At 45.5% G+C, this 18,744-nt stretch overlaps 1 protein-coding gene across 12 annotated transcripts in view; it reads left to right on the forward strand.

The window, feature by feature from the left end:
* LOC135906706 (protein lin-54 homolog) overlaps nucleotides 1-18,744 on the forward strand; it is a 99,217-nt gene that overhangs the window by 59,264 nt on the left and 21,209 nt on the right. For 11 of the 12 annotated variants that reach the window (XM_065438276.1, XM_065438278.1, XM_065438281.1 and 8 more), the window contains 2 exons: nucleotides 12,631-12,725; nucleotides 15,132-15,325. In XM_065438276.1, coding sequence (XP_065294348.1) covers nucleotides 12,631-12,725; nucleotides 15,132-15,325 — 289 coding nt within the window. Of the gene's footprint in view, nucleotides 1-12,630; nucleotides 12,726-15,131; nucleotides 15,326-18,744 lie in introns of those variants that run through there. The other variant, XR_010565808.1, reaches the window with a different exon arrangement.

The raw sequence follows: 18,744 nt of genomic DNA on the forward strand, positions 1-18,744 counted from the left end.
TGGCATGGCACAGGCTCGCGTTTCCCTCAAGTTTGGTTTCCCCAGTACCTACCGTCCACCTGCCCTAAAATGCACCTTTAGGTATTCCGAATGGTGCTCCAATCAGAGCTAGTACACCTCCTTGAACATCCTCGAATTAAAAAAAAAAAAACAGATTTAAGAGCCCTTAAAACTCTTTGAAAGTAAATGGGCTCCTTGGTTTCCTTGAAAACTGGGGTTTGGGGCCACTTTTGAACATTCAAAGTAACCAATTTCACGTAGGGGCTATGCCATGGACACTTTCTATCGAGAGACAATCCTAGATATTTTCTTTTGAGAGAGTAACTAAACAATTGCCATGTGGCATGTCTGCAGCCACCAATGACAGGCCTAATTTAATTACTTGCCATCGTGGAACTATACAAAGCAAGGTCAAGTGACCAACCTATGTCACTGTTTTGTTTTGCTGGCTGGTTCACACCGCAGACATCATGGCTCCATTTTCAATCCCTAGGCTCTAGAAAGGCCTGGTGGAAAGTAAATTTGCTGTTGGGATAGTTGTAACATAATTCTAAAATCAAAAACAACGCATAGAATGGGACAGCAAAAAGTGACTCTCTTGTCCCGTTCTATGCACTATTTCTGATTTTATAAAGAAAGTTTCAAACGTTGTGCTTTAACACGACAAGTATAATAATTTGGTTGAAATCGGACTCTATTAACCATAATTCCAGAAGGCAACTGACCTCATTACATTGGGAAAGTCAACTAAGTTACCTGAAGAGCTTGAAGCATGTGTCCGACTCAGCAGCTGCTTAGCTGTCGGAAATTGCAGCTATGAAGGAGATTTCACTATTGTTTAGTGTGTGTGTTTATGTAAGGTTTGCTCCCCCCTCCTTGAATTTTGGCCTTCAGTATCCTCGAAATCCTTGAATTGTCCTAAAATTTTGGGTCAAATGTGCTGTATGAACCCTGCAGTGGTGGTCCAACTGCGCCATTTGCGCCATTCTGCTACAATTCGACTTGCCTGCTCCTGGCTGCGCCCACTCAAGTGCCATTTGCGCCAACTGCGCAAAAGCGCGGTATTTTCTCGTTTTTGTGGCAACGCAATGTTTTCAGTGGGGTTTGCAACTAAAGTCAACGAACGATTTTCCGGACGCCCGAAACGCCTTCGCGCCACTGCCATGGTGCCGCATAGTCAATGTATAAGAATGTCTGAAATTTCTGATGCAAAAACTCTTCGCCGTCCCATTTTTCGGACCTTTTTCCATGATCGTAGATCCGAAACGGCATTAATCGAAGCCACCTCCGCCGCAATTTTTATTATCTCGCCGTTTAGAACAGGCGCTCTCGCACGCAGATCCACTGGCCGCCGCCCACTGCTGCGGCAACGCTGCGCTAGGCCACCGCAGCTAGGCCTACAGCTACTTCTACCTCCGCAACCAAGCTTCTTGCTGTTTGGTGCCTTGTTTTTCATTAAAGCAATTCGTCGCTGTTAGCAATCGCGCCGACTCCGTCTTTGTAATCCTCCCCCATGGCTTCGAAGCTCGGAAAGCACGACGCGTGCTTGCCGGCTTTTGAAAGTCAGCTTCTCCTAAATACAGCAGTGTTATGCGGTGAAGTGTACGCGAAGCATTGTTGCGGTGAAGCATTACAAAAGTGGAAGGGGCAATTATCACGGGACACAGTATGTACTGTATTCCTTAATTACACATCCGTGCACTTGCTTCCCTGTCACAGTGCAAGTACCGATAAGCCTATTAAGCGTGCTTGCAGGCTTTCAGAGCTATTTCAAACGTTTATGTGGCGATTTGAGCCCTTGGGGGCAGTAAAAGGCATAGATTCGTTTTTTCGGATGTTTTCGCGGCTTCTAGAGAGTGCGAAAATCGGACGTTACGAATCAACTATACGAATAAACTTAACATTCAAATAATTCATTTCGTGACTCAATTATTTGCTACTCTGTTTTTGCATAATAAACGAAATATTCGGCTGAGGCCGATGCATTGCACGTAGCCTAACCGGGGCACTCAGATGGTTTCGGGACAGGAACGTCCGGGACAGAAACAGTTACGTGGCTGAACCACAATCTGAGTATGAGGCACGCCTGTATTGGTACAAGGGTCGTCCGGGTCATCAACTCTAATCGAAACAATTCTTATACCCGACACCGACAAACGGAACGGCGACGAAAGCAGCGCTTATGTGCGAAGGTATAGGGCCAATTAGCCACTCGAAGGCACGGAGATCGTTTCATATACGTACGTGTTCATGCACGCGGATTCATGCGTTTACACATGCAGTTCGGAACCTTCTGCCAATCTGCAAGCGTCTATGCGCAATTGCAGTAGCTGCCGGCTTCGACAGTTGTCAAAAACACGTATACATGAGCTCGGAACCGATCGCCGGTTAGCCAGTCATACGAACATATTATTGGCAAGCTTTCCGTGATGACTTGTGGAAAGCTTGCCGGTCAAGTTGGCTAACATCCAATTTTCACCATGGCACACTGCCTCGGCCTAGTTAGGCCTAATCGGTAGTGCTACGAATGGTCAGTCGGGTATAGGTGAGGAAAATTACGGTTTTACGCCGAATCGACTGGTACCTATTCGCTGATGCCACGCGACACACGGGAAGGCGACAATCTGCCTCGCAACGAAAGTGAGTATACCATCTTTGCGACATAGCGTACAACGGTACTCATTTCGGCACTGCTCATAGACGCATAGTCTTGTCAAGCTTCTAGCATTGCTTTAGGCATACTAATACACATTTTGTCCGGTGCGGTAAAGTCAATCAAAGCACATCGGTCATTTGAAATGCACATAAGACATTTGCCATCACTTTTTGTCTTGTGCACGCCTAACGGCGCAAATCGTTCTGGCGCATTCATAATTTTATGCTGCCGTTGGCTTTGCGTCTTGCGTCACTCTTCATTTACTGATTGCACAGTAATAACAAGCTTTGCCAAATGGCTACAGATTACTGCTGTACTACTCCAAATGCTCCAAAAAGACAAATTTTTCTGCTCCATAACTGCTCCAGAATGACATTTTTCCTGCTCCAAAAATTGCTCTAAATCCTAAACTGGCTGGACCACCACTGACCCTGTCTAATGTAGCTTATGTCGTTCACATTAGTAGGAATTATGAGTGTGTTCAGAATATTATGCATAAAAATACTAATGCAAGATATGTATGTGTAATGAAACAGGCACACCTCGCGTTTCCGATAGCAGCTCGGAGACGACGACGACGACCCGTGCTGTGATTTGCAAGAGAGCTCGGGCTGTTCGCTGCTGCTAGGCTGCTAGGCTGCTTCTCACCTTTAATTAAACATCATTACATTTGGTGGAGATTGCTGGAATTCCTCAAGTCACCCTGGAGATCCGCAATCGTACGTTGCCCACCAGCACCATGACTGATGCGACCTACGCACTGACTGTACCCATGGCTACCCCTGTCATTTGCGCCGGTGTTCTCCGTCATGTGCGACCCGGCCTTCTTTTGGGGACCGGAGAACATGACTTTGAAGACTGGCTGTCCTCCTATGAACGTGTAAGCGCTCGCAATAAGTGGGACGACCAGTCTTAACTAAATAATGTCATGTTTTACCTTGCTGATGTCGCAAATCTATGGTTCAAGAATCACAAATCTGACATTTCGAGTTTGTCCGCATTCAAGACACATTTCGCCAAAGTGTTTGGCTGCCCCGCTGTCCGCAAGCTACGCACCGAACAGTGTCTATGCCAGCAAGCACAGTAACCAGGCGAGGCTTTCTCCAGCTATATTGAGGATGTCTTGGATCTGCAGCCATGTTAATCCAATGATGGCGGAGGACGAAAAGATCAACCATATTCTGAAGGGTATTGAGGACGACACGCTTAAAATGCTGCTGGCCAAGAGTTCAACCAGCGTCGCCATACTGTTCAGCCTGTGTCAGAGTTTCGACAAATTGTGCCATCAACATAACGTCGCCCGCCAAAACGTCCCACAGGCTGACTTGGTATCAGCCATTGCTGCTGCCACTGGCCATACCGATCCTTTTGCTCTCGTCCTTCAGCTCAAGGATTTCATTCGCGAGGAAGTGGCCCGCCAGCTGTCGCTGCTCCCTCACAGCCAGGAGCCTGCCCCCAACACTGACTGTGGCTGTGCAACAAGCCATCCATATCCAAATAACTGATGCACTTAACCCCGTTCGCCCGCCAGCTCCTGTGACTGCACCGCTCTCCTATGTTGACTTCCCACCGCTATTCGCATCTACGACGGCACCACTCTCTTATGCCGCGGGTCACACCTTCGCCGCTCAACTATGCTGCCACTGTTGCACGGCCACTCCCACTGTCATATACTGTCCAACCACCAATGCACAGGGTTCCCCCTGCTCCCGTTCCACGGCAGTCACCCCAGCTTCTTCGTCGAACCGACACGTGGTATACGCCAGACAACAGGCCTATTTGCTTCGCCTGTGGCATTGCTGGTCACGTTGTGCACTTTTGTCATCGTAACATGTCCTCGCACCGTGACGCCTTCGACCAGTTTCCCTACGCGTCACAACATGCCACCGAGATACGCTGTCAGGATGCCGCTGACTGGCCGCTGAGACCCTTCAATTGCGACCACCGTTCAGACAGTCGCCATTCTCCTTCTCCACGTCTACGGTCACTGGCACCTATGCGTTGTTGGCCACCTACTTCCAAGGAGGACTGGCTAGCGCAGTTCCAGAGGCAAGAACTGCATGCTCATTGAACTTTCTAAGGCCTCAATTTTCACCATGGAATGACATTGACGCCCATGTCGAGGAGCATCCGCTCAAGCGCTTATCGATACAGGGGCTGCCGTTTCCGTCATCCATGAAAATCTTTGTCGCAAGCTGAAAAAAGTCACGACCTCTCCATCTGGCATGGCACTCTGCACTGCTAGCACGCAACGCATTCATCCTACAGCTGTATGCACCGCCCGTGTAGTCATCCAAGACATTTTGTACATCATCGAGTTTCTTTTGTTGCCCTCCTGTTCTCATGATCTCATCCCCGGGTTGAACTTCCTGTCACGTCATAGTGCCATTATTGATTGTTCTCGCGCGCAAGTGGCTCTTTCGCCGCTATGTGACTCGCCATCGGTCGGTACCGACCTCAGTGTTCACAAAGTCTTCGTTGATAATGATGCTGATCTACCTCCGGAGACGTTGGTGCTTGTGACCTTGTCGTGTACTGCCGTGCCAGACTCAACTGTGTTGTTTATGCCATCTGGCATGCTTGCTCACCACAAGGACTTATTTCTCCCATTTGCCGTCCTCACTGTTAGGTCTGAATCTGCTTTGATACCCATCTGTAATCCGCACCGGTATCCAGTGGCCATACTGTACAGTGAGACCTTAGAATTTGTGCAAGCAGTCACTTGTATTGAAGACCTTAATGTTTACAATGGCGCCGCCCGTTTGCATCTGGATGCCATAACTTCTGTCTCATCAGCAGTTTTCGACAACACCATCGCCACAGACCTTTCGCCATCTCATCGAACTCAACGTCTTACTCTACTGAATGAGTTTGTTTCTTCATTCGATTGCAACGAACCATCCTTGGGTCGCATGACGAATGTCTCTCATACTATTGGCACCGGTTCCCATGCTCCCTTGTGACAGCATGCGGATTGCGTTTCCGCAGAAGAGCGCCGAGTAATCACAGAACAAGAGGACGACATGCTGCAGCGAGGCGTCATTCGGCCTTTTCAAAGGCCTTGGTCGTCGCCTGTTGTTCTAGTGCAGAAAAAAGATGGCACCATTCAGCTTTGTATCAATTATCACCACCTAAACAGTATTACAAGATGTCTACCCGCTGCCTCGGATTGACGATGCTCTTGACTGTCTGCAAGGTGCCAGATACTTCTCGTCTTTGGATCTCCGCTCTGGCTATTAGCAGGTTCCCATGGCTATGGCTGACCGCCCAAAGACAGCTTTCGTCACTCCCAACGGCCTGTATGAGTTTAACGCTATGCCTTTCAGGCTCTGCAATGCTCCCGCTACCTTCGAGCACATGATTGATACCATCCTTCGCTGACACTAGTGGAAGACTTGTTTATGTTACCTGTGTGACATAGTTGTTTTCTCACTGGATATTCCAACACATCTCGCCCATCTGCACGACATCCTGACCCTTCTCACTTCTGCTGGCTTACAGCTCAACCTCAATAAGTGCCGTTTCGCTGCTCGAAAATTTAATGTCTTGGGTCACATTGTCTCGAAAGGCGGCATCCTTCCTGATCCTGACAAGCTTTGCGCAGTCGCTGAGTTTCTGAAGCCCACATTTATCAAGGCCCTGCGAAGTTTCGTAGACCTATGCTCTTATTTTTGACGCTTCGTGTGGAACTTTGCCTTTATTATCGCACTCTTGACGAAGCTGCTTACCGCAAGCAAAGGCATTTCCACGTGGTCATCAGCATGCGATGAAGCCTTTGACAAGTTACGTGAGTTGCTGACTTCACCATTACGATTCTTCGCCATTACGACCCAACTACGCCGGCAGGTTCACACCGAAGCCAGTGGTGTCGGCCTTGGTGCCGTCTTGGCCCAACGGAAAGCCACGAATGAATATGTTGTGGCTTATGCCAGCCGTACCCTTAAAAAAGCTGGGATGAATTACACTGTTACAGAGAAGGAATGCTTAGCCATCATTTGGGCATTGGGCAAGTTTCAACCTTACCTCTACGGCTGTCCTTTCAGCATCATCACTGACCATCACACCCTTTGTTGGCTCTCCTCCTTGAAAGACCCATCGGGCCGCCTCGGCCGTTGGGCGCTTCGCCTGCAGGAATATTACATTGGTGTCGTATACTGCTCTGGTCAAAAGCATTTCGACGCTGACGCGCTTTCTCACTCGCCGATGACACCTGATGTGGCTTCTCTTTCCGTTCCTTCTCCGACCTTAGATTTGTCACTACTGACCGCTATTGATATGCCCTCAGTGCAATGCAAGGATCCATCGCTTGCCTTGCTGCTCGACTACCTTGCCGCTCCATCGGTCGTTCCTTCAACGCAGACGCTACGCTGTTAAGCAGCCCACATTGCTGTTCGAGACAACACCTTCTACCGCCGCAACTATATGCCTGATGGTTGGAAATGGCTTCTGGCTATCCCTCTTTACATGCGCTCCGATATGTGCGCATACTTTCACGCTGACCCTCAAAGTGCCCACGCCGGTGTCCTTAAATACCTTCACAAGGCTGCGTCAATGACATTACTGGTGTGGAATGTATCGGTTTGTGCAGCTGTGTGTTCGGTCATGCACCGCCTGCCAAAAAAAACTCCCCCACTGCAGCCTACTGGCCCACTACAGCCGCTACCTTGCCCTGCTCGACCGTTTGACCGCGTAGGCATCGACCGCTATGGCCCACTCCGATACAGCAGATGTGGAAACTGCTGGATTATTGTTGCCGTCGATCACCTGATGCGCTACACCAAGACCGCGGCTCTTTCAGCTGTGACTGCACGCAAAGTTGCGATATTCATTCTTGGCAACTTTTTCCTTCATCACGGTGCTCCTCGAGGACTACACAGCGATAGGGGTTGTGTCTTCTTGTCAGAAGCGATACAATCCCTCCTTCGTAAGTTTGAAGTTTGAAGTTAATTTTCTTTCTTCATTACAGAAAGAGGAAACAAGAGCTAAAGGCCATTTGGCCTGACAGGGGCTTTTGCTCCTAAGTGCGTTTGGCTTACATGATGATCCAATGTACGAAAAAAGCAAATATAACAAGAAACAAGCAAGTACGATGTAGAAAATACAAATAAACAAGATAATGTGTACATTACACAATGACTATGTCAAAAACATTTATGCTTCAATTTTTGTTAATGCATTCACATTGCAGCGCAGATTAAGGAATACATATATAGTGCATAAAAAATTTGTGCTATAGCCTTTTATGTATAAATAATTTGATTGTGTATGAGAAGGTTTTTTATACATTGCTTAAAATTAGGCGCACAGAAATCAATTTTTTGCTCAACGATGTTTAGTAGCCTTGGTATTTAATAGTTTATATCCTGACGTCCGTAGTTAGTACGCGTGAATGGTATTTTCTTGATTTGATAATGTAATGGGTATCGTGGAGAAGTGGGTATGCTGACAACATGGAGCCTGTGTTTTTTTACACGTAAGAGTAATCTATAATAAAATACTTGATTTGCTCGGATCAGTAAGTGTTTGCCGAAAAGATTGTGTGTGGGTAAGTCACGCGGCCTACCGTGGTAGTTTTCGAAAATTCGGACTACTCGTTTTTGCAAGCTTAATAACTTATCATAGTTTTTTGCTGTAGTTGTTTCCCAAATCAAGACACAATAAGTTAGCTTCGAGTAAAAAACGGCGTAGTATATTGCTTTCTTTAGCCATAAAGGTATTAGATCACCTATTTTATACATACAGCCTACTACTTTGCTAAGATCATTGCTAAGCTTATTGACATGATTGTCCCAGGGGAGGTTCTCTTGGAACCATACCCCCAAAAACGTTTGCGTTGTAACTTGTTCTAGCCTCTTTGCTTGAAATAGAACAGTTATATTAACAGGCAATGGCTTGTTTATCGGTTTAAGTATTATATATTTGGTTTTGTTGACATTCAATTGTAGTTTGTTCATGTACAGCCATTCAGGTAATAAATTTAAATAATCATTTATTTCTTTTTGTAAGCATTGCAAGGAAGAGTTTGCAAAGAAAAGATTAGTATCGTCTGCGTAGATGATGATATTACGTGAGGAAGAAATGTTAGGATGGTCATTGATATAAAGATTAAATAATATAGGACCAAGTATGGATCCCTGTGGCACGCCAGTTTGTATATTGAGAAGTGAGGAAGTGGCCTGATTAGAAACAAACTGGTAACGATCCGTTAAGTAACTTCTCATTAAATCTAATGCTGTACCACGTATACCGTATTCACAAAGTTTGCACAGAAGTATAACATGATTTACACTGTCAAACGCCTTACGCAGGTCCAGAAATAAGCCTATCGTGTATAAACGGTTTTCCATATTTTGCAGTATTTGATGTTTTATATTTAGGAGCGCATCCTTACATGATTTATTTTTTTTGAATCCATGCTGCGCCATACTAATAATAGCATATTTCCTTAAGAAACCCTCTAGTCGAGCGTTTAGAACAGTTTCAAAAAGTTTTGAAAAAAGAGGTAGTATTGATATAGAACGGAAGTTGTTTACACTATGGTCAGCACCACCTTTATGAATTGGGCAGACTCTGGCTATTTTAAGTTTGCTAAGAAAAATTCCGGATTCAAACATCTTATTAATAATATGAGCTAACACATTAGAGATGATGTCAGACACATATTTTATAGGAGATGCCATGATACCGTCGAAGCCTGGAGCACTGTTTGACTTAAAGTTTTTGATCACGCTTTCTACTTCGCTTGGTGTCGCCGGAAATAACATTAAAGAATTTTGCAGAGACGGTTTCACAACAGTATGCCCTATCTCTTCTGGATCTGCTGCAGAAATGTTGCTGCAGCATTGAACAAAGTGAGTGTTTAGGATAGAGACGGCTTCTTCACCTGCAAGAGTGCCGGTAACCGAAGCTATTTGTAGGTCTTGAGGGCTGGCCTTTCCTCCAGATCATTCACCAGAAGTCGAGCATGTATCACCCCCAAACGAACGGTCTCGCAGAGCACTTCAACCGAACACAGGGTGACATGTTGAGGATGTACGTCTCGTCCAACCACACCAATTGGGACACTATACTCTCGTTCGTTACTTTCGCTTATAACACCGTGACACAAGCGACCACCGGTCTTTCACCTTTTTTTCTCTTGAATGGGCGTGAGCCTCTGTTTCCTCTGAATACTATCCTGCCCTACTCACCTGACGCTTCCGAGTGCACAACTATTTCAAAAGTCGCCTGATACGCTGAAGATTGCCGCCAGCTGGCTCGTTCGTTGACCAGCAAGGATCAGGGGTGTCAGAAGACAAGACGCAACAGTCATCAGACAACGCTCACCTTCCCTGCTGGTTCCCTTGTTTGACTATGGATACCGCCTCACGTGCCTGGCATTTCTTCTACACTACTTGCGCAGTACCACGGTCTGTACCGGATTATTGACGCCTCCTCCCCTGGGAACTATATCGTTGAGCCCGTCACACCATAGCCGGACCTTCATTGTCGAGGTTGCGAGACGGTGCATGTTAGCCGCCTGAAGCCTTATTTCGACCCCCTCATCTTCTCTGCTCCCTGAATCGCCAGGATGGCTCCGTTTCACACTCGGGGCCAATGTAATGAAGCATACGCGCCTCGTGTTTCCGATAGCAGCTCGGAGACGAAGACGACAACCCGTGCTGTGATTTGCAAGAGAGCTCGGGCTGTTCGCTGCTGTAGGCTGCTGTTTATCTGCTGCTTCTCACCTTTAATTAAACATCATTACATATGGAATATTGACAAGCTATGTGTCATGCATGCAATCTTGACCCCAACTTTCCTTTCAAGCTAATCATCATTTAGGTGGTCAGTCAGTGATGATTGCTTGGAATTCGAAATAGCGTAAAGTCAAACTTTTAACAGGTGTTGATGTAATGCATTTGTCTTGTTCTTGTTTTTTCATTCAGCTATATTTTTTGTCCCTTAAACATTTCCACATTTTTTTTTTTTGTAATTTTGTATGCAATCTCAGTCTAACGATGTCTTTGATCATAACATTGCACCATGGCAGTCAGTGCGAGATGGGCACCTGTGCTCAATGCTTTGCGCTTTGCGCTCATGTGATAACTTACACACACGAGCTTGAGTGTGGCGACAGATTCAGGTGGCCTAAGTGTGTCATATGTTGTGGATTAGGTAGTGGTTATCACAATCTCATGATAGTAAAGTAAGACATTGGGCATCTCCTTGTGTGTGATTCATGTGCGTTGACATTGCCGTTGCTGTGCTGTAGCTTTTGTGTGGGCCAGCAAGCTTTCTCATATTAATCCAGTTCTACCTGAACTAGCAGAAAAATGCGTAGAGCGGACTTGCGATAGACAGGCTGATGTGCACCACCACTGAGCTGCGCAGTTGTCTAGGTCCTATGGGGTTTTAGGGAAGGAGCACCCGGATACCACTTGAAAGTCATTGTTACTAAAGCCTTTGCAGCTGAACCCCCTGTGTCCTCTCTCATAGTGCAAATGCTCTACCACTAAGCCATTACTGCTGGGCATGAACTGCGCTCGTGTGCATGGCTTGCGACATCGGGTGCCCCGACGTGAGAGTTGTCCTGTGTCTTGATCAAGATAAGCTTAGCGTCAAATTTTTGCTCTTCTGGGGACAAAAAAATAAAAAGTGCTGAAATGAACAGGGCTGACATGAGCTTGTGCTGGCGCTACCGTAAGCCATGCTACCACACCTAACAAAGACAACGACGAAGTTGCATGCTATGCAAGCATGAGAGAGACCAATCTAGCCATAAGCCTGGACAGCCACATGACTGGCCACTCTACCAGTCGTCTACAAGCCTCTATTTACATGGACTTGGATAGATACTAGAAGCTGCAAATTTCTTTCCTGCACGTTCTAAACAAAAACTTCTGTCAGGTAGAATTTTCATGAAGATGACAGGCAGCAATAAGGTGCACATTTAACATGAAAGTGTTTTATGCTGGGGTTCACCGTCATCTTCCTGCAATGGATGTGACATTGGTGCAAACATGTAAAATATGCTCTCTTGATAGGGATGGCACCACCCTCTAGGAGCAGTGAAGCGAAGTACTGCATCATGACACTAACGAGCGGCGACAGCGATTGCTTTCGTAGTCTCAGCACAGCGGAGGCTCCAACGCGGTGGAGCCTGGTGTATGCAGTGTAGGCCTTCTGCTGAGGTGGCGACGCAGTTTTTGCACATGGTTTGACCTTTGTGTCCGATTAGCCTGTGACGCCTCGTCACCTACGGAGTGCATCTTCAACATGCATCAGCAGTGCTTACATGCTGCCTACTGGTTCGCTTGCGATGGCACCAGCTAAGAAAACTGCTGCGCTAAGTAGCGCAGACAGGCAGTGACGTCGACGAACGAATCTTTGTTTCAATGAGAGACATGCCAGCATGAAGCAGAACATGTTCACAGCGTACACTGCGAACTATGCCGCTCGCATTCCTGAAGCTGAGCGTGTCACAACTGGCAACTGACTATGGAGCTGGTCCAAAATGCTTGCACCTTCGCTAAAGCGACTGCGTGCCAAGCAAACCTGCAACATGTTCGCCAACCCGCAAATTGTGCGCCTTTCGTTGCATTGGACTGCAAGTTTATGGAACATGCAATAGCTTCTGTAAAGACACATTTAACTTTCGTATTCTCCTGATTTTCCTTTTTTGCTCTCTTTTGCTGCCAACAGAAATTAACTCAATTAGGCCATTACTAATGAAGTTAGTGTTAGTGCTGTGCTCTTTTTTGTGTATGTGTTAGTCACTCACCTATCATTGATAGGTGAGCAACTGCTGCAGTAGTTGCTGCCCAAGCAATGTGCATTTTAGAGGTGAACTTATGCACCATAGGACCTGGATTTGAACATTGACTGGAAGATTTTTATTATAGCTTTAGCTCGACACCTCATTGCTTGTTATATGACAAGACTATTGCCCTGCAGCATCGTGTTGTAATCCTTTTTCAACTTGCCATCTGCAGGCAAAGGCAAAGAAGGAGACCATGAGCGACGTCATACCAAAGGCTGTAACTGCAAACGATCTGGCTGCCTAAAGAACTACTGTGAATGCTATGAGGTAAGGGTCACACAGGTTGGTGTGGCTGTTGGGCAGACATGTACAAGATATTCAGAAAGTATTTCAACCTTTTCAGGGTTAATGACGTAAATATATGGCACCGTGAACAAGTCCAAAATGGTTGATGCCGTATATTTATGGCGCCGTCTTATAAAAAGCGCGCCAATTTCCCAACTTCTCCTTTCTTGGCATATGCTGTCACTATGTGGGAATACGGGGAATTTTTTCCTCGCGCCTCCTTCTCTCGGTTTTCGTTGCATGGTTTGTTTGCTCCGGCACATCTATATACTACCGCTTGCGCATTGGCGCGTGTGCGGGCGGGCGGCGGTTAGTTTGGGTTTTAATTCGCGGGTGGTTTCGGCTTCTTGCGCTCGCAAAGCTCATGGCTATCTTATTACTAATCGCACATAGGGCGACCGCCTGTTACTCGCTCGTTTATTGATCACAGGGGTGCGCATACGAAGGATGCCGCCGTGCATGCGTTTCCTTTCTTTTCTTTTTGGAGACTTGCGAAAACTACTCGCCTCTGGTTGGTGATAAGATGAAGATTAGCGGAAGTTTTGTCACACGTTTTGTTTTTTTGACGGGCACCCAACCACACAGGTTTCTTGAGTGCGAATCTATGCAACCTGTTTAACCTGTGCAGTTCGATTATGCTATGGATCTAAATATTAGTGTAAGAGCAGGAACATTTGAGACTTGCAAAATATTCTCGTGTGTGCATTTTCTAAGCCTTAAACCTTGTGTATAACTATGCATCAAATTTTTAATTCTTATACGTTTATTTCCTTTTTTTATTGTTGTTATTCATGAATAAACAGTACATATATACCAACACAAGATATTTTTTTCTCACTTTACGGTCACCCTAGAAAAATTACAGTAAATTTTTTCGAAATAAGTCCCTATGAGAAATTTAAATCTGCAATAAAAAAAAATCGACCCTGGGCTGTCGCATATGGTGAAAAAAATCGACACTGAAAGGGTTAAGATAAAATACTAAATACTGGGTAAAACATTTACTCAGTAGAGTACTAAATACCTAAATTTGAAAAGTATCTGAGTAAAAAAGTACTGAGAAGTATTTCATTACTTTCACCATACTTTCAATATGCAAAACACTGCACAAACAAGACTGGCTACACAATTTCAACATTTTATTTTGTTAAGCCAAGCAGAGAGCCCAGTTACCAAAAACATGCTCTCTTTCAGAAAGAGCTGGTTTTGCAAAATTGTGTTAGACAACCTGCCCTCTTTTTCAAGGTATCGCTGCCTACACTGAAAGCTCCTCTGCGATACAGCAGCATTGTGCTTAAGAAAGTAATGCTGAAAGGGAGGAGCACTGTGTGTAAATGAAAGTGTGATGAAAATGTGTGTGTGTCTCACAAAGCTTGGGAAACTAAAATGACTGTAACATGCCAGTTTGCCCTCTTTGAGTGGCACGAAAGGAACAAAGTACAGAGTATTAATAACCATTTTTTTGCCATCTTTATTCTACAGTCTAGTTCATTTATCAACCCAGCATTGGCTGGCACTTTCCTTGAGGGAGGTGTGTACAAAATGCAGACACAGAAAAAAAGATTGACATGAAGCATGATTTTTTGTACATGCACCAGTTTATTCCTTGTATACTGCACTGCAACCAGATCCAGGGCAATTATTGTAGTACAAAGTAAACCCTTGTTAAGTCGAAATTATTTTTCGGCTGCGGTGCCAAACCATGTGTTTTTCTCCCTTTATCCCGAAGAGTTTTTGCGCTGTACTTCGGATATCTCGGAGTCTTAACTTCGAAAGCACCAGGGATAAGGCAACAGGGCAGTGCTGGTAGCTTCGCTTTCACTTGCTTTTCACCCGACGGTAGCTCGCTTGAAAAGCCAGACACCACCCCTAATCCTATACTCTCGCATCTAGTGATGTCGTGCACGTCAGTAGGCTCAAGGCCTACTACACTGCTTCTGAGTCCGGCCTTTAGTCGCTCCGGGACGGCGCTTTTGCCGCCGGGGGTAGTGCTACGGTTTCCCAGTTGTGAGCCGTTCAACAACTTTCGCTTGTGTGGCAATTGTCGAGGATCCGTGTGCAGTAATAGGGTGCCGCTGATGGCTACTTGCAACTTAATTCTTTGTGTACAATAAACATGCACCACACCTTTCTGTGAAGACACGTTTCACTTCGTGCGTACCGATTCCTATGGAAGATGGATCGGGCATATTTTTTGTGTTATACGGCGATGTTAGCTGGCTCTCAAATGCTTAGTAAAAAAATATTGTGATGTTACGTGGAACTTGAGTTGTCTTTGGAAATTAATGGTGTAGTGCTTCATTCAATGTATTAGTTTGTTCTCGAGTCCATATTTCACCTCATCCATGCACGTGATCACATTGACCCATGTCTTCTTTACGGTTGCAGGCCAAAATCCTTTGCAGCAGTATGTGTAAATGTGTTGGCTGCAAGAACTTTGAGGACAGCTCGGAGCGCAAGACATTAATGCAGCTGGCAGATGCAGCTGAAGTGCGTGTGCAACAGCAAGCTGCTGCTCGCACCAAGATGTCAGCCTGTGACCTGCCCATGCGGCCTGCTCCGATCTCTGTCACAGGGGAAAGGTGAAATAGCTTTGTGACTTGTTCTGTGTATAATATTGTTGTGAGATGCTAAGGATGTAAAACAAGAACACGGTAAAAGCGGGAGCTAACATTGGCTCCCACTTTTACCTTGTTCTCGTTTTGCTCATTGTCTTGAATTTCTATCTCCCGCCTTCCCCATGTTTTCCCTGGATGTTTAGGCTGTAGCAACCTTGCAGCTCCACAAGTCTTGAAAGGAACCTTTCGCCACAAGTTAGGCTTGTGTATTTTGTTTGTTGTTTACACAAAGTGAAGTGTGGAGAACAGGTAATTTTAGTGTTTGTCAAAACACCAATACTTGGCTACATTATGCCCATCCGGTTGTACCTTTCAGCAATGCATGTTGTATTAGCACTGTTTATAATTGATCGATAAATCTTCACTTTGGAAGGAGTGGCTCGAAGGCCTGTATAGACTGTTTTTCATGGGCACCGCCATATTGCGTTGGCAGTAGGCGTCGCCAGTAGGAGTCCTCAGCATGCTGGCTTGGGCGAACAGTCCGTGCTGTATGCCAGTTATAGAGTCGGCGGCAGTTTCTGATTGTTTTTGAGTTCGCGTGGTCTCTTCAGTATGACGTGGACGTGACGTCTGCTCCATTTAAAACGGTTCTATGAGACTTACTGAAATGACCTACCGTATTTACTTGATTGTAACGTGCCCTCAATTGTAATGCGCACTCGTTTTCCATGGTCAAAAAAAAAGAAAGGAAAACCACCCTCGATTGCAACGCGCACCCGTTTGCCATGACCTAAAAAAAAGAAAAGTCCTTTACAGTACTGCGCACCTCATTCTTTCTTACAGAAATACAACTTTCTCTCATTTTGAAAAACAAAGATTTACTCCCAATACACTAAAGTTGCAATAAATAGAAAAAGTCGCAGTTTCGCCTGAAAGGTGAAGCATCGATTGCGATAGCAAATTAGTAGACAACTATATGAAAAGTAAGGATAGTGGTTTTATCGGCCGTATAAACTTTTAAACATTCTCTTACTAACTACATTAACAAGCATGGCGTCACGCGCGCATGAGCAAACATGAGCTTGTCTCACTCAGTGACTGCAGAAACTCTTATCAAAACGCTGGAGTGAGGAAGTGCTGTAGCAGGAGCGAGCGCATGGACCGAGCATGCGGCATGATTATACGTGGTCTTATCACAATGTTAGTCCGCATCTTTATTGTTATTATTAATATTATTATTGTTTGTTTGTTTGTTTATTTGTTTATTTTTTATGAAAGATGGTGATTAAGAGATTATTCACACCTGCAGGTCACAGAGGTCGCAGTTCCAAGTTGGTTGCAAATATTCTAGATTACTCAAGTTGCAAAGTGACCGGTCACAAATACGGTAAAACTTTGTTAATTCACCCTTCGGTGATTCGAAAAATCAGATGAATTGAACTTGTAGCATTGCCATTTGTTGGGCGTGTTGGTAAATTGAAAGCATATTTAGCGCCAGCAAACAAGGACGGAAGGGAGACGACAACACAATGCGCTAACTTCAACAACTTGATTTTCAGGAAGTACACCTTTATAAACCATGCACAGTGGCGCCACCTTATCCAAATCTTATCCATCCAAAAAAGCCGTCTCCTTATCTAACAGGTCGATTGAAGGGGCACTAACACACGTGTCTCTATTCCGCCAGATAGCCTGCGCTTCAATGATCTCTCGCACGTCTTTATCTTTGTGCTTCGCAAGAACCCGACAGGATTCATAGACCGGCGCACAGCCGCATTCTTGACAGTGGGTTGACAGATGACCGTATTGCTTATTTTTCACAGTTTGACAATGTTCCCGTAATCGGTCATTAAGACATCTCCCTGTCTGTCCGATGTATTTCTTCCCACAGGACAGCGGAAGCTCGTATACAACACTCTCTGCGCATCCCACTGGCGCTTTCCGATGATTCGTAGAGCACCCGGCAGCTGGCTTACGGTACGGGTCTGTCAATCGACATATTTTTGCCAGCTTTTCTGGTGCGGAAAAGACCACTTTTGTGTCCACCCGGCTAGCCATTTTCTTAAGTTTATGTGCCGTTCTATGCAGGTAGGGCACTACCACTACCTTCCTTCTACGTTCCGTCCCTTGATTTGCCGTGTCCTGAATTGTGCTATCCAACCTGCACCTTTTTAGCAGCCCCTCGACGACCGAAACTTGCACTGATTCCGGAAACCCTGCTGCTGATAGCCTTCCTGATTGATCCATAAGGCTCGTATAGATCTTGTGGTGGCAAGACTTCTTTAGAGCATTTCCAAAGCATAAGTTGGCAATGCTCCTCTTGACGAGCTTCGAGTGGGCGGACCTATATGATAACAGGGGCTTATTAGCTCTAGGTTTATACTCCCAACACGTGTGCCGTTCCATGAACTCGAGCTGAATGTCTAGGAAGCGCAGCACGTTATTGGAGGGCTCTTCAATCGTGAGAGTAAGTGGGCTAAGGCCTGCAGAAAATACTTCGTAAAGCTTGCCTACCGTAAAACGTGCGTCAGGTTCAAAAAGAACGAATCATCGGAAAGCGCCAGTGGGATGCGCAGATAGTGTTGTATATGAGCTTCCGCTGTCCTGTGGGAAGAAATACATCGGACAGACAGGGAGATGTCTTAATGACCGATTACGGGAACATTGCCAAACTGTGAAAAATAAGCAATACGGTCATCTGTCAACCCACTGTCAAGAATGCGGCTGTGCGCCGGTCTATGAATCCTGTCGGGTTCTTGCGAAGCACAAAGATAAAGACGTGCGAGAGATCATTGAAGCGCAGGCTATCTGGCGGAATAGAGACACATGTGTTAGTGCCCCTTCAATTGACCTGTTAGATAAGGAGACGGCTTTTTTGGATGGATAAGATTTGGATAAGGTGGCGCCACTGTGCATGGTTTATAAAGGTGTACTTCCTGAAAATCAAGTTGTTGAAGTTAGCACATTGTGTTGTCGTCTCCCTTCCGTCCTTGTTTGCTGGCGCTAAATATGCTTCGAATTGAACTTCTCTGGTTCCAGTGGGTGTATGCATTACTTAATGGAATCAAAAAACTCTCTTTAATTCGGATGTATTTGGCCACACACCTGTTAATTCGGACAACTCTCAGAGTTCGGAGAGCTTGGAGTGCCACAAATGTGCGACGCAAAAAAGCAAAAGCAGCGCTAGTATCCAATTGAAACAAAGCGTTGGAGTCCTCATCGCCATAGTCAGTAACAGAAATTGTATGTTAACGATAAAAACACCGGAATTCTCTGTGCTTATTTGTGCCTTTATAGCCTTTATTCTTGCATTTACTGCTGTGCCGTGTACTTTCGTAACATTGTAGTCACCATCCATGATCACGTCGATAGTCACCAGAATTTCATCTGCAGTGGTTGCGGCAAACAATGGTTTTGTGGTTTTGTTTTGACTTGGTGCACGC

Source organism: Dermacentor albipictus, chromosome 1 (genome assembly GCF_038994185.2).
Source record: "Dermacentor albipictus isolate Rhodes 1998 colony chromosome 1, USDA_Dalb.pri_finalv2, whole genome shotgun sequence".
NCBI lineage: Eukaryota > Metazoa > Arthropoda > Arachnida > Ixodida > Ixodidae > Dermacentor > Dermacentor albipictus.